The sequence below is a fragment of the Amblyomma mixtum genome, chromosome 1 (genome assembly GCF_055824585.1).
Source record: "Amblyomma mixtum isolate Tamu chromosome 1, ASM5582458v1, whole genome shotgun sequence".
NCBI classification, from domain to species: domain Eukaryota; kingdom Metazoa; phylum Arthropoda; class Arachnida; order Ixodida; family Ixodidae; genus Amblyomma; species Amblyomma mixtum.
In genome coordinates, this window is record NC_143012.1 from 54,824,746 (window position 1) to 54,847,857 (window position 23,112).

The 23,112-nt window shown below is 45.6% G+C and overlaps 1 protein-coding gene across 1 annotated transcript in view; it reads left to right on the forward strand.

The window, feature by feature from the left end:
* The first annotated feature begins 972 nt into the window (after window positions 1–972).
* The window catches only part of LOC149366331 (uncharacterized), an 83,872-nt gene continuing 61,732 nt past the window's right edge, over window positions 973–23,112 (forward strand). The window contains exon 1 of the mRNA XM_089570308.1: window positions 973–1,098. Coding sequence (XP_089426434.1) covers window positions 1,034–1,098 — 65 coding nt within the window. The 5' untranslated portion in view covers window positions 973–1,033. The remainder of the gene's footprint in view (window positions 1,099–23,112) is intronic.

The window sequence follows — 23,112 nt, forward strand, 5'->3', positions numbered from 1 at the left end:
CGATAAAGCGCAATGCAAACGATTGGTTTTTTGCGAACTGGCATCAGCCTGCTCTGTATCTCACCCTTACTAGCCAGGTGAAACATTTCTTTAACCATGAGGCTGAAGTTTCAACGTGACAGCTCCAAAAGTACAGCAAATTTGAGTTCGACGTGTTCGCTCCCAATGTTATCGCGGATGAGAACAGGCTGTCACAGCAACTGCCAAGCGCGAGCGCTCCGGCGCCTCCGGGCCGACAGCGACAGCAGCGCAGCGTGGTGAGTGGAAGCGGACGGGGGCCGCTTTCTCGGGCGCGGCGCGGGGGAGCTTGCAAACTGAAAGGGATCTAAAAACGTTGACTGTGCCTGCATCGACATCCGGATGGATACCATCACATTTGATTATGAGGTGTTCAATTGTTTCCACAGATCTACCACACACTGCACATGTGTCATCTTCTTCGTTAAATTTCTTTTTGTAGCGGCGCGTTCTAAGAAACCCTGAGCTAGCTTCAAAAAGTAGGGCACTGCCTCTTGAGTTATCATTATTGCAACGGAAAACTGCGTTGCAACGCCATCTACAGGCGCCATCTCGGACCCAGATAGCCAATCTGTGACCTTTATTATCAGCAGGCATGCCGCTTGGCTCGTTTCAATGTTTCAAAAATGTGCTGCTTCCACGACAAGTTAGCCACGCGTGCGCGGGCATTTTATCGCATCATGACGATGCGAGCGCCGGCTCTCAAGCCATATCTCGAACGCGCGTTGAAAAAAAGAAGACACAAAATGAAAAGAGGGCTACTGCTGCAGCGCCGCTCAGAATTTTGGCGAGCAAAAGCACGAAACATTGAAACGAGTCAAACGACATGCCTACTGATAATAAGGGTCACAAATTGGCTGTCTGGGTCCGAGATGCCGCCTGCAGAGTGCGTTGAAACGCAGTTTTCCGTTGCTCCGTCTCCGCTCGCGTGGAGTATACCACTTTTGTCCCCGATAGTACAACTAGTAGTGAAAGTATAATCGCTGCGCTGCGAGGATATACTTGGTTGCTGGTGATGTTAATGCAGACTGTGGAACTGCTGTTCCTGCACTGGCTACAACGGCACGCTTGGCCCTCATGGTAAGTGTCCTTTTAAATCCAAGTTGAAAGGCGAAAGCCTGAGTGCTGCATTCTGCTACGCGATTGTTCACTGCACATTTTGTTGGTACATTAATTAACTGCCAATTAATGACGCTTAAACTTCGCATTTAGGAGTGGAACGCGACAGCGTGTTGTAGCGCTGCCACGGAGTCCAAAGAACGCCACCACCTGTTCGGCGCGGTGCGTTGCCCTTCGAACGCAACGCTTTTTGGGGAAAGGGAATGGTCTGTAATTCTCTGTCATCTCGGTGGACACCTGAGCCGCACCGTACAGGAAGGGAGGAAGTGTGAGTGAAAGAAGAAAGAGGGGCCGTAATGAACGAAATTAAAATTGTATTTGAGGAAAGGAAATTACTCATTAACTGTCTCACATATCTCAGTAGACACTAGTCGAAAATTGTATTTGAGGAAAGCAAGTTGCGCAGTAACTGTCTCACATATTTCGGTGTACACCCGTCAAATTTCGCGCGTGGTGACGTCACGACAACTTGGGTCAATCTGAAACGCGGACAAATACGCCTTGCTCGTCGGTGAATTGGTTTTTGAGGAAAGGAAATGTATCTGTTTCTCATATCTCGGTGGACACCTAAACCTCGCCGTAACGGGAAGGGGGGAAGATTGGAGTGAACGAAGACACCGTATTCACTAGACGCACCTTTGTTCATTCCAAACCATCGAGCTGGCATGGCGGAGTGGTAGCGTGCTTGACTCGCACTCCGTAGACCGGGGTTCGATTCCCAAGCTCGGCAGATTTCTTACTGTGTTTTATTTATTTATCTGATCTGACTAGAAAGGTTTGACTAATTGGTTATGCAGGCAATTAATTAAACTCAGTCAAACTTACTTGGAGCATCACTAAACGATCCCTTTATTTGGTTGCATGGTTAGTAGCCAACGTGCAATTGGCCCCGTTTGAAATTCGCGCACTGTGACGTCACGACCGTTTCGACCAATTGAAAAGCGTGACATTTCTGTCGACAGCTCTTGCTTACAACGATGAGGCATTAAAGGCTTCCGCCTTAAAAGCGCGCTTCGATCGCTGAATTACGCACCCTGCGAGGGCTGGCTATCTGTTCTCGCTTCGGCGAGCGCGGCTTCGGCCGCTTATCTGTTTTTTGAGCAGCGTCCGCTCCGGCGGACGCAGTTGTTGCTGCGACGCGCGTCTTTTCTTTCCTTTTTCTCTTTCCTCTGATCTTTTAACTCTCCTCTATCTGCACGTGGCAGCGGTGGTGGCTTGGCTCGAGCCAGTAGCAGGCCCGTGCAATTTCCTTTTCATCCTTCTCTCAGTCACAACAACCACAACAACAACAAGGCCACGCCGTAGTGGCACCGCCGCGGCTTGCGACGGCGCAAGTCGGTCGCCCTTCTCCATGGCGTGACGTCACAAAGCACCTGTTGCGCTGCTGGCGGAGAGCGCAGACGTTAGGCGCCGGTGGTGGTGGCACCCCCGCGCCACGCCAAAGGCTGAAAGTGCAAGTAGTAAAGCTTTCGCTTTAAAAATGGCAGACAGGAGAAAGTTATCGCGTACGCTAGCCGTTCAATGTCGAAAGCCGAAGCCAACTATTCAACTACCGAGAAAGAATGTCTCGCCATTTTTTGGGCTAAATCCAAATTTCGCCCCTACCTATACAGACGACCATTCAAGGTTGTGAGCGATCACCATGCTTTGTGCTGGCTGGCCAATTTGAAAGATCCCTCCGGCCGCCTTGCTCGTTGGAGCCTGCGTCTTCAAGTATTCGACATAACTGTAGTCTACAAATCTGTCCGCAAGCATTCCTATAAAGACTGCTTATAGCGAGCCCCCGTAGACGCAGCACCGGAAGAGGAAGATGCTGTCTTAGGACCGGTAAGCGCCAGAATTTTCGCGCAGCAGCAGCGCTCGGATCATGACTTGCGAAGACTAGTTGATTATTTGAAAGGCAAGACCGCATCGCCTCCCCGAGGGTTCTAGCGCCAACTGGCGTCCTTTGTCTTTCAGAATAATGTCCTCCTGAAGATGAACTTTGCGCCCAACAGGACAGTGCATCTTCTTCTCGTGCCCAAAAATCTCAGGCAAGAAATTATACAGGCATGTCATGATGAGCCGACTGCAGGGCATCTCGGCATTGCTCGCACATTGCCGCGCATCCAGGAGAAGTACTATTGGCCGCGGCTAGCTGCCGACGTTTCCCATTACATGAAAACGTGCCGTGAGTGTCAGCGACGTAAAACGCCTCCGATTAGACCAGCCGCACTCCTGGGACCCCATACCACCTCCAACTAAGCCCTTCCAGCAAATAGGGATAGACCTCCTCGGCCCCTTTCCGACTTCATCATCAGGTAACAAGTGGATCATGGTGGGCACCGACTACATGACCCGCTACGCCGAAGTAAAAGCATTGCCTAATGGTACCGCAACATAAGTCGCAAAATTTTTGGTCGAACGAATTTTCCTGCGAAACGGCGCCCCCGAAGTGCTCATCACAGTCAGAAGAACGGCGTTCACAGCGGAGCTAACACAAGTCATCTTACACTACAGTCAGACAAGCCCTCGGAGGACAACTACCTATCATCCGCAAACCAACGGACTCACAGAGCGTCTGAACAAAACCATCGCAGACATGCTTTCCATGTACATCGACGACGAACACAAGACGTGGGACACCATTCTGCCCTACGTGATCTTCGCCTATAACACTGCCGTCCAGGAGACAACCAGGTCTACCCCATTCGAGCTTGTATACGGCAGGAAGCCCACGACAAAACCCGACGCAATGCTCCCGCACGTTTCAGACGAAGACAACCACGACGTCGCCGCGTACCTTCATCGCGCCGAGGAAGCCCGAAGACTTGCGCGACTTTGCATTAAAGACCAGCAGGACACCGACGCCTGACGCTACAATCTGCGCCGACGAGACACGCAGTACAAGCCAGGTGATCGTGTTTGGATATGGACACCAATGCGCCGCTATGGATTGAGTGAAAACTTGCTGCGACGCTACTTTGGCCCGTATAGGGTTGTCCGCCGCATTGGTGACCTAGACTATGAAGTCATCCCCGACGGCACGACAGCATCTCAGCGACGACTCACACGCCGGGAAGTCGGACATGTAGTACGCCTTAAGCCCTATTATGAAGGCTAAAGCACTCGAAGATTACATTCTCCGTGTTTATTTTTATTTTAAAGCATCGAGGCGATGCTTCTTTGAGAGGGGGGTAATGCCACGTATTATTTTAGTGTCCGTTCGTTCGCTATCAAGGCCGCAGGAAAGGGATGTTATCATTTTTGTTTGTGACGCGAGAAGCGACCGGACTAATCTCGATTGATCACGTTTTTCTAGATTTCTGTAGATGATCTTCACCTGTTATCTCGAAGTTTCCTTGGTGGCTTTAAATTGAGCGATGCCGTGAGTGGCGGGCATTCGTAGTTCGACGACTGACGAGCACGTTTGTGCTTACGCTGCCGCTGAGTGATCCAGTTCTTTTGCGGGCGCAAGTCAGCCCAAATAAAGAACTTTGTTTCCAAGACTGGTTGCTGTCTTCCTGACCGCTGGACTGCCGTCACTACAACGTGACAATATATCAAAGACCTAAATCTGCCCGTTATATGCTTGCCTGTTCCTAAAATTTTTTTACCCTTCCAAGACCCCATTGTTACGCATGTAATAGTCTTTTCCACTTCACAACCTTCCACTACGTCCTCTAAATGAATCTACTTCAAATCTCGTCGTCTCCTATGGTAACTATTCGCGACTATGACATCAAAGTGCAAAAATTCGCCATTTAACTGCTGATTATTTGTTAGATCTGAAGCACGTACAGTCTTTGTCAAAAATAAACAGCCAAACGGCGTTTTCTTCCAAGCCATGTAGCGCAGCTCTTCCAGCTCTTCCACGAACCAAGATTTCCTCTCTCCCGCAGCTCTTATAAGCACATCTGACAGCCCTAAGATTGGGAGGGCTGAGGACGCATGTTCCTGCCGCCTTCTTGAGATTAACGTTCCTGAGTATACAAGAGGAGCCGCGCTGTAGGGCTCAGAAACAGACCCCTTGGGCTGTATATTTTTGACAAAGACCGTACCTTAATCACATGTCAGTAAAAAAACGCGTCTGACTACTCTTAGCATAACAGTAAAATGTGATAGTGCTTTAGTAGTTAAAAATAGCAGACGTGCGAAGGCATGTGTTTATGCTGGTTGGCTGATCGTTTTTCTTTGCTGGGTCGTCCGCACGTCTGGCATTGATATTATTAAGGCGGAAGCCTTTAATGCCTCATCGTTGTAAGCTGAAGTTGTCGACAGAAGTGTCACGCTTTTCAATTGGTCGAAACGGTCGTGACGTCACAGTGCGCGAATTTCGAACGAGGCGAATTGTACTTTGGCTAGTAACCATGCAACCAATTACAAGGATCGTATAGTGATGCTCCAAGTAAGTGGGAATGAGTTAATCGCTTAATTACCTTATTATGCTGATTAGCCTAGGTAACCTTTCTAGTCAGGCGAGATAAATAAATAAAACCGAGTAGGAAACTGGTTGAGCTCGGGAATCGAACCCCGATCTCCGGAGAGCAAAACAAGCACGCTACCACTCCGCCATGCCAGCTCTATGGTTTGGAATGAACAAAGGCGCGTCTGGTGAATACGGTGTCTTCGTTCACTCCCATCTTCCTCCCTTCCCGTTACGGCGAGGTTCAGGTGTCCACCTAGGTATGCGAGACAGATACATTCCCTTTCCTCAAAAACCAATTTACCGACGAGCAAGGCGTAAACCGAACGGGCGATGGCGTTCTGAGGACTCCCTGGCAGCGTTGCAAGACGCTCTCGCGTTCCACTCTTAGAGGCGAAGCTTAACATCTTAACCACACATCAGTGACACAAGCAGTAACACTGCATTTAAGGCTTTCGCCTCACCGCACTTTAGGTCAACAAAGTGCCCCCTGAACTTTTTCGATTGTAGTGTTAGTTTCAGTAGTGTTTGTATTAGGACGCTGTAGCAGTATCAGTGGCCAGCGAAGCTGATCTCTTCGCGCCGCCACGGCTTCAAAACCCAGTCTCTACAATACTAGCTTCATTTCTGGTTGGTTTGGTTTGGTTTATGGGGTTTAACGTCCCAAAGCGACTAAGGCTATGAGAGACGCCGTAGTGGAGGGCTCCTGAAATTTCGACCATCTGGGCTTCTTTAACGTGCACTGACATCGCACAGTACACGGGCCTCTAGAATTTCTCCTGCAAAGAAATTCAACCGCCGCAGCCGGGATCGAACCCGCGTCTTTCGGGTCAGCAGCCGAACACCATAACCACTGAGCCACCGCGGCGGCTAGCTTCATTTCTATATTGGCTATTCCTATGCTAGGTTTGGCTAAGTTCGCACTCAAGGTCTAGCTGTCGACGCGGTTAGACCTGTTAGAACTCTTGAAGCCGCACTAAAAATATTGCGATTTAAAGGACACATAGACACCGTGATTCCTCACGACGAAGGCAATTGCTAATTCGGTGAGGCTAATACAGATGCTCACCTTATTTCAGCCGTCTTGACACTTGACGTCCCAATTCCGGAAATCACCAAGAAAGCTTAGAATATACAGCCAATCGCAACGCCTGGTAAAGCAAGAAGTTTAGCGAGTGTGTGCTATGACCAGTAAAGCACAATCAAGCACCGAGACACATGCATCACAATAATCAGCAAAAAGAAGGAAGCTGCGGAACGCGTCGTGAAAACAAATAAAGAAAGCTGCTGACTCTCAGGTCGTGAAGATTAGAACAAAGCACGAAATGTTTGTCAGTAGAGCTGTAGCACTCTGCCTCCTTCTGAGCGCGACCATGTGCTTGAAATCAGTTTCGTCTAAATTATGCCGCACCGAACTACCCACAACGCACTTGTGCAACGAACATTCAGGACGTGAAAAATCAGTCAGGGACAGCAGCTCTTGCGATGGCGCCACCAGCATTTAATGACGACGGTGTTTAAGATTACCTTGCCTCAAGACAAGCTGAAATTTGCCCTAATATATTGTCCGTTCCCAACATTTGCAGGACGTCTTCGGGTCGGTCGGGAGTGAAAACACGCACCCCAGTCCACAATCTATACGCCCCACAAAGCGGCATTCGTAACAACATACCTCGCGGGAAATGGATGCCACGATGTAAGAAAACGCGACCTCCTGAAGAAGTAGTCGTGTTTGTTACTACAGGTCTCCGTTTTCTCGTTTTCACTATTTCGGAAAAAAAATTTGTCTCTGTTCAGCCGCCTCTGACGTTCAGCCCTGTAGAAAACGATTTTTTCGATGCTGTGTTCAACCCTACCTGGAACGCCATACTTAAATCAGGTAGCGTCCCCATCATTAAATAAATTGGCGAAACCCGATGCTTGGATATATGAGTACACAGCAGTGTGCATTGAATTTTAGTGACATTCTGTTCCGATTTTATCGGAAATGTACCCTTTTTCAGATACCTGCCAGTGACAGTGGCCTAAAATCGTGACTGGTGATTTCACTTATTTATTATTATCTGCTTAAAGGTTCAAACAGGTGCTGTATGTATAAAAAAACACAGGGTGGCGAAAGTGACCAACACTTCGAACTGATTCCCCTCGACCACAGTGCGCGATCATTCCTATAACTTGTTTTCATCGTATAAATCCCACAGTAAAATTAGGTTTTCATACTAATAAATAAAGAAATAAACTACCTTTAACAAATATTACCGCGTCTTCTGCACTATATAAATATATGGGATTCAGAAAAAGTGGGAAGTGGTGAGAAAAAAAAGATTCACTTTATTTTCTCTTTTAAAGAAAACAATACAGGCTGTGAGCAAATCCAGCTTAACCGCTCCTCACGGAAGACCACAGCACGGTAAAAGAGCTTCCACGAGCACATGTGCACCAATATTCATCTCTTTCTTGACGGCATTGCAACGTAAAACGAGTCGCTAAATAACGTAGTAAAGACTCGCTCCAAAATTTTTGTAATTACGTGCAGTTATGAGATGGAATGGAAGCCGCCGCTGTGGCACAGTGGTTATGGCGGTCGGTTGATGGGTCGACAGACCAGGGTTTGATCCCGACGACAGAGGTAGAATTTCGATGAAGGCGAAATTTTACAGGTTATTATAGTACATATCTATTTTCATCCATTCTAAATATATATAAAATGTATATCTCCAGCAGCCACACTGCTTCTTTGTAGAGTAATAACATGCTTACATTTATTTTCATTTAGCATCCTGCACTCACATTTCCAACCACCATACAGGCCGCTCAAGGGTATTGCAATTCGTTTTAGTCACTGTTGCTCCTGGTTGTTTACGTTCTCGTGGAATCCAGCCTGTCACCCTAAGGGCCAGCAGTTCCCTGCTGAAAAAAGTTGTATGATGCAATAAACTCATACAGTTTGTCATAGAAATATCATAGATTATCATACAAATCGTACAAAATTATCATACCAACGTCATAAATTTCTGTAGAATCATACAGTCATAATAGAGATGTCTTAGAATATCATACGAATTCTATAATATTCTATGATGAAGCCTCTATGAGGTTATTGCATCATGGAACTTATTGCATCATAGAACCCACAAGTGGGTTCTGAGCAGTAGATTCGAAAAAAAACGTTTTCGAGATGACCTTTAGTCCAGAAAAATGCCTTTCTGGACGGTCAGGCCAAGCAGATCATTACAATCTGAAGAGTGTCGCTGGAAGAAATACCTGCTTTCTCGCTAGCAATGAAAGATGGAAGTTTTTTCGACAATTCACATGCTGAAGACTTTCGTCTCTCACAGTAAAGTTCTTGTACCTACGGTACCTTCTAGCCAGTTTTATTTCAAATAATTTTAAAATACATTAATGACAGCAAACTCTCATTGCATCTCCTCAATATATAGTAACCTTTCAAAGCCTGAATTTATCTTTTTCCGACCATCACTGTCATAAGAGCAATAAATGCAAGGGGTGCAGAAAATATTAATCAATACCAGAAGAGGGTGGAGATCTTTCCGACGTTTTTAATTTCTGCACTTGACAATTTCGTGTTCACTTTGTGCTTAGTCCAAGTAAATATCTATAGTGAACAGCGTTCCGGCTTTTTTTTCTCATTCCACATTGATTATGCTACACGCCTTTGCGTATAAGCTAACCATCGGTAATTGCAACATAGTAGTCAGAATTTCATATAGAAATTTGTGCCTGATCTATGAACATTTGCAAATGTCACTCTAGCTGTAAACAAGGAGACGTTTCTTTCTGGGGCATAGTGGGAATCGCCGCACAAAGAAGCAAAACATTTAATACATTAAACCTTATGGTGGTGTATCAGCGCTTGCAAATCTAGGCGGGGATGAGGAAGATGCTCAGAAGCATTTTGCAGTGCTGTTGATAAGAGAGAGCAACAAGCGATGGAAAGTTTCGGATTCAGATCAAATTTTTCTTGCTCGGAGCCAGCGCTATGCACCAGCATGTACACACGTTTTCGGCTGTGTTTCTGCAGCAGCAAGCCTACAAAAAGCCAACGGAGCTTAAACATTTTTCCGCTCCGTATTATAAAACTCGTGAATATCACGACACTCGCGCAAAAACTGAATGGAATTTTCCATTGTCATGTCATACGGGAGACCAGTTATGGTTTTATTTATCAAGAAGTGTTGAACATGTCAACCCACCAGCGCCTTTTGTCTCGTATGTGGCGAAAATACGGAGCAATAAGCACCGTTAAAACCACGCGCTTCTTTTAGGGTACGCCAGGATATGAACACCATTTTAACCGCACTTGAAATCCGAATAATTATAAGTTCATTTTTTATTAGCTCGGTAAATGGCTCAGCACAGCAGATATACAGACAAGGATGTCGAAGCAGTCATTTCTTTGTGACGATTTTATGATACTCCTAAATATTAAGTTTAAACTTCGTTTATTCGGGTGCATTGATGTGATGGTCGTTTTGAAGGGCTGAGTGCTCTTGCTTTAGCTACGGCGCCCGTGTTTAACAGCGGCACTTTTTTCTAATTTAGGCATTTTATTGTTTGTTAGCAAATGGGCACAGTTCTTTTACCAAGAAACGATCGCCATTAAAATGTAGATGAAAACGGCATTTGGCAGAGTGTTTGTAATTGCCATGGAAAAATTTGTTGAAGTACTGTATGGCAACCATCATTTTGCTCTTTGTATGAGTATTTGTAGATTCAGTTATTGAGAGGCGTTGAACTATTATATAACGTATTAGAACGTATAACTTCGCCATGCTGGCCATCAGCTGCGAAGCTAAGAAGGACGCCAAACGCAGTCCATTGTTAAGCGCAATTTTGGGCGTGTCTGCGTTCTTGCAAACACGCATTGTGTTATATTAAGTGTTATGGGTCTTTGTTTAGATCATTTTGTAACCAACCTCAACTGTCACTTACAGTGTTACTTGTATGTTCTTATTGCTGTGCATATTTTTGCTTGTTTATTCATTGCAACCCACTCCCCTCTGTAATGTTTATACCCTGAGGGTAATAATAAATAAATAATAAATAAATAAATAAATAAATAAATAAATAAATAAATAAATAAATAAATAAATAAATAAATAAATAAATAAATAAATAAATAAATAAATAAATAAATAAATAAATAAATAAATAAATAAATAAATAAATAAATAAACTAGCGCAAGCTCGAACAGTACGAGACGTTGCGGACTGTTGAGTACAAAGCAGGGATGGTGTTAAACGCCGGGCGCTGCTACAAAATGAGAACCGTTGTCGGTCTGGTCGTAAATAGCGCACCTAAGCACGAATTTTTTGGCAGTACTGGTGCTGCACTTGGCACTTTGTAAGCGACGCCGATTTCATGACATCGATCTCGTCCAAATTATGCCACACAGGCCGAGACCACCAAGGAGTTCTGCGACCGACCAACTTCAAGCGGGACAAGAGGCAGAGACGCCACCGCTTGCGATCACGCCCTCACGAGACTTAGGAGGGTAGATGTGTAGGCCAGTTGGTGAGACATGAAGGAGCTAGACACCGCAGCGGACACGGGACAGAGAAAGAACCCTGACCGCCCTGTGTCGTCTTCTTTCTCTGTCCCGTGTCCGCTGCGGTGTCTAGCTCATTCATGCCTCACGAGACAAATAGTGACATGTAAGGTTGCTCAGTGTGGAGGCAAAATGAACCTCTTCTGAATTCCATCTCCGTGCCCAGCATTCAAATAAAGTCCGCGACATAGTTTTGGCGTGCAACGTGCAACGAACACCGCTATACAGCGTGTTTCACCTAAGACTTTCTGCAAGTTTTAAAAATAAGCTATTTTTAAAAATTTTTAAAATCGCCTACATCGCGCTAAAATACATGCGGTTTGAGAAGCTTCCAGGCAAAGCAACCTCTCCAGTGAACCTAACTCGTCGAGATAGCCAAAATTTGTTGGGCCACAGCGCCGAGGATAATCGCGTTCTCAAAATTCTAAAAATGGATATGGACATTACTTACGGTGGGCTAAATGCCTCTCAATAATTAAGTAGCCCAACGGTAATAGTTTAAAAGCTAGTTATTAAATACTGGTTAACAAGCCCGCTAGTTAGCACGTCTTAGCTGAATTATGATTTACTACCCCACTGACAGTGCTATGCCAGAAAAAGCGCGCATCTAATTCAAATAGCTTATTTTTCAAAATTGCAGAAAGTCTTAGGTAAAACACCCTGTATATATGCAATGCTCGATGATATCGATGATATGCGATGTACATGAGTACTTTCAACCTTAGCGGGAGTCCCGCATTGCGAGCGATAAACAAAATGTAATCAGCCTAACGCAGTCTGTGCTTTACCCCAACAACACAATTTCCGCCGTGACGTTTCTCTTTACTGCGGAGCTTCAGTAAGGGCAAGGAGCCTCCTTTTGCGTACCTAAGCTGCATAGCATTCCGCCGGAAAAATGTTTCGACATTTTTCCGCTTCATGTTCGCTCTCTCCTTCGATGTCACGCTGAGCCCAACGTTCTTTGCTCTCCACGAACGATGTTCGCCGGAGCTGGCCACAAGATAGATTCACGGTTTAAGCATGAAATTGCACGGATTAGTTAGCATGAAGCATTTCAATAATGTTTTGGGCGGTAAAAGCATTGCACAAAGTCGCCTGCTCAATCCGCTGTTGCGCAAATGAAGTGGCGAGAGATATTATGTGCAATCTTTGAAAAACGCTGGTTCTCTTACATGACAAAAAGCACCGTTTTACTCCTTCTGGAATTCTTACCCCCGTATTCGCAAACTGGCCTCACCTTTACCTTAGTTTAACTCAAAGGGCGACTCTCAGAAAGGGTACTGAAAGTGAAAAGTGAGGGAAAGGTCAAGAAGCGTTTCAGAAATCCACCTTTCGGCTGCTTTAGGGAAAGCGCACATACCCGCAGAAGTGAAAGGTTTGGTTTCGTTTGGATTATCGGAGTTTAACAAGCTAAAGCAACTCAGGCTATGAGGGACGCCGCAGTGAAGGGCTCCGGATAATTTCGACCACCTGGGGTTCTTTAACGTGCACTGACATCGCTCAGTACACGGGCCTCTAGAACTTCGCCTTCATCGAAATTTATCCGCTGCAGCCGGGATCGAACCCGCGTCTTTCAGGCCAGCAGCCGAGACGCCGCAACCACTGAGCCACCGCGGCGGGCGGAAGTGAAAGTGAAAGGTATGGCGCGAGGCTAAAGAAAAATTAATGCTTCCCTCATCCGCGCATATACTGATAACTTGTTTCTATGCTGTAGAATGCAGTTAAGCATATAGTGGAGCTGTCACAATCATTGAATAGACAAACTTAACTAGCCTGGCTCAAATATGACGCACGTTTCCTCTTGGTCTAGCCATATTGATATGCAGCCTTCGCTACAAGCAGCTTTCTTGCGTCGACGTCGCTTTTTGTTTACTTTTGTGTGATTCGTGATGTGCTTTGCGCGTTTGCGCTTTTTATTTGTTGTTGTTTTGCGAGGAACGTCAAAAATTTATGTATTCTGAGAATCGGTGGCCAATATCGAGTCGCTGGTAGAAATGACAACTGCGATACAAGGAAATTTCCTCCCATAGCCGCTTTGCTTCGGCTGCCTGGTGTGGCTGGCCTGGCTTCTGTTAGATACTGTGCTGAAGTCATCGCGGAAATCGAGCATAGCTTTATTTTATTATGGGACGGGTTCATTATAGGGGTGACGTGAGTAGTGTTTTTATTACAGCGCTGGCCAGTTCCGTAGCGCCCCCGGCTGCGACATCGATGCGAAACCAGCTAGGCTTAGCGGCGACCAGGCCAGCCAGGGAACAGCGGAGTTCGTCGCTCGGCGCGCCCGCGGGCGGCGTCGCTGCCGAAAGCTCAGTTCTCGCGCAGGCATGCTGTCGTTGCTCATATATAGCAGGTAGCCTTTCTGATAGCACGGCTATTTTGTCTTTTCTAGTGCGAACGTGAAGTACAACAAGCCAGCAGTCCGTCCGGCCAGCCTGAATCCCGCGCGCTGGGGTCATAAAAATGAGCTAAAGATTGTTGTTGACGTAAATAAGAAACCCTGGGATAGGGAAATGTGAAAATATATAAATTTTCTGGGTCACTGGTTAATACCGAGATTCTGGTAAAAGTGACATCTGTGCAACGAGCAAATTTGTTGCGAGAGCTGCCTCGTAGCTGTCTCTGCCCGACGTTGGAGTCCGGCTCGCTTGGCGTCCGCCAGGTCCGCTGCCGAAGGCGTTGCGCAGATTGCCCATATTTTACTTTATCGTAAGGTGATGCTTTTAACAATAAAGGGATATGAAGATTGAGATTTTAATTTTGCGCAGGCGACTTCCGAAGCGCCGTCCGCTGCGGCATCTATGCGAAACAGGCTATAGGCCTAGCGGCGGCCAGTTCAGCCAGGCGCAATTTGTCGCTCGGCGGGCCCGCGGGCGGTGCGAAGCCGCAAGCTGAATACTTGAGCAGGCATGCTTTGTCGCTGCTCGAATGCAGCAGGCAGTCTTTCTAATAACAGGGCCGTTTTGTCTTTTCTGGTGCGAACTTAAAGTACACCAAGCCAAGCAGCGTTCAGGTACTGCTGCACGGTGGCAAAGCTTGAATCGGCTGTGGGCGCAGCTTGAGTCGAGCGGCGCATCATGCTTGCCGCTCGATGTGTCCCTGCTTGCAACGGGGCGGCAGTTCGGAAGCGGCGTGCGCGCCGGCGAAGTTTTCACACCCGTGTCTCATGCTTACGTTTGTGCCTCTTTTCGGCTTAGGGAAACTTGACCAGTACCGGAAACAATGTTGCTGCGATTATGGCAGATACGCTTGATCGGACCCGGGAGACCGTGGGCTAGGATACACTGACAAGGTAGCAATTGACAACTTGGAAGGCCCTCGCACCGTAAAAGCGAAGGGAGGCAAGCAGTCGCAGCAGCAGTAAAACAGCTGCAGAGACAATAGTTCCAGCACGGCAGGTTTCGAAAAGCGGTACCTCGCGAGAAACTCGTCGTCGAACAGTTCTATCGGGTTAAGGGGATTCCTGAGAACTCGCCGCTCCGGCTTCGCTGGATTTTTTCTATTTATTCCTTGAACTTGAGAAATCGGAAAAGCGGTCGCGTTTTTCGGTTGCCATGTTGAATTGACGAAAGATGCTGTTGAGGTAGACCAGTGGCCATCTTCGCGAACAAACCCTTTCCGAGACCGAAAGGGCGGCTAAAGGTGCAGTTTAAAGGTAAGGTTGGTTTCTGAAACACGGAAAGGAGCCGCAAAGGTAAAGACCTCGAAAGGAAAAGTAAAGGTTGGTTTGTGAATACGGTGGTTCCTATTCCAGAAAAAAATTCTCGCCGCTGCTCAGACGCCTCTGAAGTTCAACCTCAGAACAGGCCTCTGTGTATTAATTGTTTGTTTTTAAGCCACTATTGCCACTCTGTACTAAGTTTCCTCAATGGTTAAGTGAAGTGTGCAAAATATTTGTCTAAACTCGACGCTTGCATGCGTAAGTACAGGGCAGTTGGTGTATAAATCTCTAGTTAGCTACTGTTCAGAAACTATCGAAAATATATTTTGTTTCTGACACATCGCCGTTACAGGGGGCTAATAATATATATTGGTCATTTCACTTTATTATTGTGGAATTAAAACTTAACAGCTGCTGGATTTTAAAAAAAGGCATCCTCGTTATGAAGAATTGGAAGTGTTTCTCCTTCAACCAATAGCGCGATCTTTTCTGGAACATTTCGTAATATGGAGAGAGCCTATTGCTATGTACTTCGGAATTAATATAAGTATTAGCAAGATTTGTGTACCGCAAATATTTTAACGTAAAATTGTTTACTCAAATGAGATAACAACTACAAGTTCCAATCGTAGAGGAAGACGACAAAAAGCCATACTCATTTTATTTATTTTGTCGGACGTTGGAACGCGTATTTCACATTACAATGAAACATACCAGGAATGCAAGCTGCAACGCGCTCACGGCAGGGTAACAACTTCCACGGCAGGGTAAAACATCAAACACAAACAGATGTGCACTGGCATTCTTTTTCTCTCATGGTATTGCAAGGCAAAAACAACTGCCGAATAATATACTGGAGGAAGACTCGCGAATAGAAATTCATTTATTTTTCTTTGCATGTATGGGCATTTAGAAGACGCAATCAGACAAAAATACATTGCCGTCAGCCACTGCACTCTTTGAAATACTGAAGCGTGCCATTAACCTGCTATTAGATTCCTGAAGTCCGATTTGCGCCCACCTTGAGCTTTTTGACACTTTCATTATTTGCCATATTTAGTCTGTATCGCTCCTGCGGCGTTTACCTTTTAATGGTACCCAGACCGTTAGCCGAAGGGACCAGAGTTATGGTTTCTGTGCAGTGCAGTCAGGGACAAACGTTTTTGAGAAGATTCATCATCATCATCATTTATTAGACCCTTAAAGGCCCCTGGGAGGGGGTATTACATAAGGGGGGGGGGAGTAGTACATTCATCATGACTCACATTGGTGGGGAAAAAAAGAATTAAAAAAAAGAAGAAGAACAAACAAGAAAACACACACACAACAAAAGCATAAAGAGAAATAAAGTCACGAAAGGGAAATGAAACCATTTATACAGCAAGATAACACATCAGACGTTCTTTAAACCTTTCTGGAGCGCTTTCAATGACAACCGATTCTGGAAGCCGATTCCAGTCTTGAATAGCGGCTGGCAAAAAAGATTTGTTAAAGGCATTAGTTGATCCGTGTAAACGTTGGATGCTCATGGAGTTGAATAAACGGGATGACGTGCGCACAGGAGGGACTAGAGGGGACTCGCGTAGGTTAGGAAAATTGTGATATAATTTGTGCAATAAACATAAGCGAGAAACTTTGCGTCTAAGGGCTAGTGGGCTGATAGCGATGGATGACTTGATAGCGGTAATGCTGTGGTGAAAATCGTAATCTGAAGTAATGAAGCGTGCCGCACGATTCTGAATGGATTCAATGGTGTTAATTAAGTAAGCCTGGTGAGGAGACCAAATTGCTGATGCGTACTCAAGTTTAGTGCGAATGAATGTCTCGTATGCTAGTTTACGGATTGATTGAGGAGACAGTGAAAGTGACCTTCTAAAAAAACCCAGTGTTTTTGATGTATCAGCAACGAGTTGAGTGATGTGTTTTTCCCACGTCAGTTTGCTGCTGATTGTGACACCTAAGTACTTATATGATTCAACCTGCGAAAGGATAGTTGATTGAAGAGAATAAGGATACGTAATATTGGAATGCTTGCGTGAAACTTGCATAAATTTGCATTTAGTGATGTTCAGCTCCATCAACCATTCGGAACACCAATTATCTATTTTTTGTAGGTCATTTTGTAGGATAAGCTGGTCGTCGTGAGAGGAAATGCGACGATATAACACACAGTCGTCAGCGAAAAGACGAATGGACGAAGTTATGCCGGATGGGAGATCATTGATAAATATGAGAAAGAGCAGGGGCCCAAGCACAGAACCATGCGGCACGCCTGAAATCAAGGCGTGCCGCATTATTGTTATAGAATAATTTATTCTTGGGTTGTCAAGCAAAGTAGAGCAGTGAAGAATGTAGAAACCCCAAACATGCATGCTCAATCCGCTGGAGCAAATACCAGCTGACCATCCAGGGAGGCAACACAGAAAACATTTTTTGCAAAACCCCCAACCTGAAAGTTTTCATCCTTTACTGCAGGCTTTCTGCCCCTAATCACTTCCTCCACCTTCTGTAGGTATGAAACATTATATCCTACATATCTACAAAATTTTCACAGGTAATACAGTTTTTCATAGAACAGCCGCCTTCTATGTTCTCCTGATATATATACCTTACCGCCTAATTATCAGCTAATTCATTAGCATTACGCATATGCTACAAATTTGTCTTGACCATAACGATTAGAGTCAGCGGTGACTAATAATCACTGCCATAAGTTGGTTTATATATTTTGGCACTCTTTCTTTGAAGTTTAACTACTTGTAATTAGTGCAGATGTCTTGCCTTATAGTCCAAGTAAAATTTTCAACTCAGCAGGTACGTTCAGTTGTAACTTCATTCCGTATAGTTTATTTGTAATCTCTGCTTCTGTTCATTACGCTGCCTATTTATTGGTTACCCTCAATAAATACGCGAAAATGCAGTGTACCAAATTTCTGTTCATCGAGCAAGATTACCTCAACGACATTATATCTGCAAATAAGGGGACCTTTAGTGTTGACCCGAAGGCGGGTGCAGCATCGAATTTAGTCGGCACATTTTATGCACTAAATTTCTGATTATTGCTCTGTGCGCGGAATTCTAGGCGAGCGTTAGGAAAAATCTCGAAAAACAGTCTAGAATGTCACTTCTAAGAAAGAGTCGAAAAACAGTCTACAATGTCACTTCTAAGAAAGAGTCGAAAAACAGTCTGGAATGTAACTTCTAAGAAACAGAATGAGATTTCCTTAAAGATGGATAAAAAACTTTCCGATTATCCTCAAGTATTTAATGCACGGAGCGTGCGTCAGGCAGCAGCATGTACACGTGTTGACTGCTGCGGCTTGTGAAGGCTGCAACAAAACTGAACAAACACAACCTTCACGGCTGCTTGGGACGCGAGTTCTTGTAAACACGTTTTGTTGTAGCTGCATCTCGCTACTGAGTCGCCTGATATTGTTCTCTAAAGGAGGAGAATTTAGGCCTTTAACACTTTCATACAATAAAGGCGACTGGGCAGAGAAATGGAGGTATAATAAACATCTTCCAAAGAGATCACGTGCCGCTAACTTCTCAGGATTTTGTTACTTAATACGTAAGGCCAGTCTAGATTTTTATCATGAACAAGGAATGAACGTCAGTGATTACAATAATCACATTTCTGTTATGTACGGCAAAGTCAACAAGAAAAAACACCGTTATCATCACGTGCTTCACGTAGGTGGCGTAGTACAAGCATATTTGAAATTATTGTGTACGCAATTAGCCAAGCTGACACACAGATGGATACTTTGATTTGCTCTACAATTCACGCACGTTTAACCACTTGGCTTCACCTGTATTTTCGAGCATGTTTAGCTACCTGGCCCTGGCCTGTCTGCTTCGAACACGTTTAGGCACTTGGCTTGGCCGCCATGTTTCGAACTCATTCGGCCACCGGGCTTCCCAGCCTTATCAGCCAACACTATCACTAACGGTGCGGTCTTGTACGTTGAGCTCTCATATCAACTCGCTTTCGGCATACCCCTAAACAAGGGCAATCTGTTAGCACTCACGCCGCACACTTTTCGTTAACATGCAACTGTCGTGGCTCCATTTCTTCGCACCCCGTCAACGTAGCGTTGAACTCTTCAGCTAGGTATTTTCGACAACGGAAATGGTACAGTAAGTGCCTCATATAGCAATGGACACTTTACCCACATCACAGCTGGCTTGGGAGGAGTACGGCGAGGAAAGGAAAGAAATGACAATACAAAAATGCAAGTTCACTGCTCTTCGTATGACAGTAACAAACAGTGGGAACGATAGAGACACAAAAAACTGCGGCCCCTCGACACGAAAACAATTTCTCATTCCGTGAAGCGAAAACAGATTCTCACAGTTTTTATTTCTACCGCTATGATATTTTTTTTTATTTTCAGAGCATGGCGTGCCCTGTATAACGGCTCCATGCTTGACATCAGCTGCGAAGCTAAGAAGGCCGCCAAACAAAACCCATCGTTAAAGGCAATGTTGAGCTGTTCTGTGTGTTGTCAAATAAAGCGATGTTAAGCAGTACGGGGCGCTGCGGTCTGTTCACTACAAAACTGGAATCCTGATAAACGCAGGGGCCTGCTCCAAAATAAAAAATGGCCTGGCTTAGCTTATGGTTAAGCCAAGGATGCGAAGCATAGTTTTGCGGTCTGGCGAGCCACCCTCTCCCTGGCCGACATCTCGCTGCTCAACTGACTCAACGAGTGCGTCGCCTTTTGCGTGACGTCAGTATCTCCTAGCGGTAGGAGCGGGAGTTGGGCCGCCGGCGGAGGCTGCGCGTCCGCAAGCGAGCGCACGAGGCCCCAGCTTTCACAGCTGTTGTGACGTCATATCACGTGGTGCGCCGATGAAGGTCAAGTGGTAGCTACGCGGCCGTGCGCGGCGCAGCAAGGAAGAGCTCGGTTGTGCGAGTAATATGCTTCGCATAAAACTGTGTCTCTCTGGTACGCACCGCGGTGGCTCAGTGGTAAAGGTGCTCCTCTACCGAGCCGGAGTACCCCGGTTCGAGAGAAAGAGAGAAAGGAACAACTGTATCGATATAGAATGGTGGGATTTAGGCAGGTGTGGCTCGCCGGTGGGGGCGACTTGCTGGGCACATGAAACAAGTGCCAATTAGATGCTCTTGTCTGGCCTTCTGAGGAGTTGGTTCCATCTATCCTCAGAGGGAGCTGGCAGTAAGGTTCGAGGGGGCGGATTTCCCGTGCCACCCCAGAGGATGTGAGCCTGGGTGGCGATTTCTCCCTGATTACAATTTTGGCAGACGGGATCGTATTCCCCGTCTGTCATGAGTGAAAGTCTAGAATGGTTAATGAACCCGACCGCGGAGGCCGCGTTTCGATGGAGGCGAAACGCAAGAGGCGCCCGTGTGCTTTGCAATGTCAGTGCACGTTAAAGATCCGCAGGTGGTCGAAATTATTCCGGAGACCTCCACTTTGGCACCTAGCCCTTATTTTCTTCTTTCACTCCCACCTTTCTCTCTTCGCTTACGGCGCGGTTGAGGTGTTCACCGAGGTATGTGCGGCAGATACTGCGCCGTTTCCTTCCCTTAAAAACAAATGTGCCAAATTATCTGCCTACTCGCAAAAGGAGACCTAAGCACGCATTTTTTAGCAGTACCGGCGTTTCACATGCCGCATTTTAAGCGACTCCGTTTTCTTGACATCGATGCATGACATCGAGAGCATGCATACTGTACGCTTCGCACTGTTCAGTGCAAAACAGGGATGGAACAAAATGCGGGCCGCTGATACAAAATGAGAGCTAGTGTCTGTCTGTCGTAAAACGTTTACCTGAGCACGAATTTTTTAGCACATCGGTGTTTCATTTGACACTTCCCAAGCGACGCCGTTCCCTTGGCATCGATCTGGCCCAAATTATGCCACACAGGACCACACCACAAAGTAGTTCTGCGACCACCGAACTTCGAGAGAGAAATGAGCCAGAGGGCGCCACCGCTAGCGATCATGCCCTCACGAGTCAAATAGAGGCGTGTAATGTTACTGAGTGTGGAGGCAAAATGAACTTCGTTTCAGTTCCATCTCCGTGCCCAACATTTAAACTTTGGCGTGAAACGCGCAACGAGCATCGCTATATATATGCAGCAGGAACTATCGTTCTTTGTACCATACCACACGTCTATGCTAATTGCAGATCTCAATGCTCAATGCTTTGTATTATTGTGCATTGGTATCGGGTACCACGACACGTAAAAATCTTGAAAGAATACACATACTGCAAAAAAAATTGTTCAAGCACTTTTTAATGTACCGTATCATTCCCATACTTCAGAGCTATTTTCGAAAGCAAACATAATACGCGCGTTTAATCTTTATAACTATCAGTTAAGTCTAGCTTTCAAACGGAAGGTGAAAGAAAATCTCAAGTTTTTTGGTTGGTTGTGGTTTATGGGGTTTAACGTCCCAAAGCGACTAAGGCTATGAGAGACGCCGTAGTGGAGGCCTCCGGAAATTTCGACCACCTGGGGTTCTTTAACGTGCACTGACATCGCACAGTACACGGGCCTCTAGAATTTCTCCTCCAAAGAAATTCTAGCCGCCGCGGCCGGGATCGAACCCGCGTCTTTTGGGTCAGCAGCCGAGCACCATTCAAGTTTTTTCATGAATTATCAGATCTCAATAAAAACACACATTCCTAGACCACCCGCTACACAAAACCAAGGAAGGTGGTCACTGCGCGGGAAATTATTCCAGGCAAATAGTGTAGTAGACACTGCCAACCCTTTTAAATTCATTCCACAAATCAGGTATAGATTTGCATAAAATTTCTGTACGAACCCTACGCAAACATTTCGTTAACAATCCATGCTTACAATAACACCTTAAAGTGTTATCTTGCCTTTTGTTATTTACCTCTTGTGACTATCAAGTGCGCGTGCAGTAATGTTGAATATTATGCTTTCTGCGAGTTTTTTTTTTCTTGTTGTTGTTCTATCGCTCCTGCTTTGTAGGGAGGCTGCGGGATTCAGTCAAGTCGCTTGTTGTCAAGCGACTTTTATGCGCAGTCTCCCCCATCACTGATGGAAATAAACAAGTTATTATTATTAAGTTATTATGGAGCACACATAACCAAGCCTGCGTTGTTGAATACTCTCCACCTTGGCGGGCGTCGCGCATTGCAAGCGATAAACAAAATGAAATCAGTGTAACCCACCGTGGGCCGTGGATCACCCCGAGAACACAGTTTGCGCCGTAACATTTGAATTTGCTTTGAAAGTGCACACGGCTCGCTTCAGTAACGACACGCAGCCTCCTTTAGCGTACCGAAGCTGCACATAATTGTGCCGGAAGAATGTCGAAAAGCCCGCTTCATGCTCGCTCTCTGGTTCGACGTCACGTTGAGCATATGTTCTTTGCCCGCAACGAACGATGTGCGCCTGAGCTGGTCACAACATAGATTGACGGTTTAGGCATGAAATTCCACTGAGCAGCTAGTATGAAGTATTTCATTAATGTCTTGGGCAGTGAAAACATTACATAGGGTCGCCTGCTGAAGCCGCAGTCACACCAACGAAGTGGTAAATGATATTATGTGCAATGTTTGCAAAACGGGGTTCTCTTGAGTGCCAGAGAGATACGTTTTACATCTGCTCGAGATCTTATGATTCCAGAAAAAAATTCTCGGTGCTGTTGAGACGCCTCTGAACCTCGACCTCGTAACAGACCTCTGTTTATTGAATGTTTGTTTTAGCTAAATTTGGCACACTGTACCAATTTCTTCAGGCTTTAAGTAAAGTGCGCAAAATAATTGTCTAAACTCGACCCTAGCGTGCGTAAGTGCAGGGCAGTGGTCAACAAATCTCTAATAAATTACTGTGCACAATCAATCGAAAATATATACTGTTTCACGTACACGAATGCGACAATTGGGCTAACAATATTTATTGGTTATTCACTTTATTACTGTCGACTTAAAAATTAACAGCTGCTGGATTAAAAAAAGGTGGGCTCATTACGAATAATTGGACCTCTGTCTCCTTAAGCCCACAACGCGATTATTTCTGGAACACTTTCTATTGTGGAGAGTCAACAGTGCAAAAAAAAGCAATTTACATCTGAGTAATAATACAAATATCAACACGCTTTGTGTGCCTCAAATATTTTAACGTTCAAATGGTCACTTAGACGTGGCAATAATTACAATTTGGAAGTGTAGATAAAGACAACATATACTTTTTGTTTACTTTCCGGACGTTGGAACACATATTTCACATTACAGTGAAACATATTCAGTACCCAACCTTAACATTGCTGAGAGCAGTCCATGGCAGGGTAAAACATCCAGCACAAAAAGATGTGCACTGGCATTCTTTTACT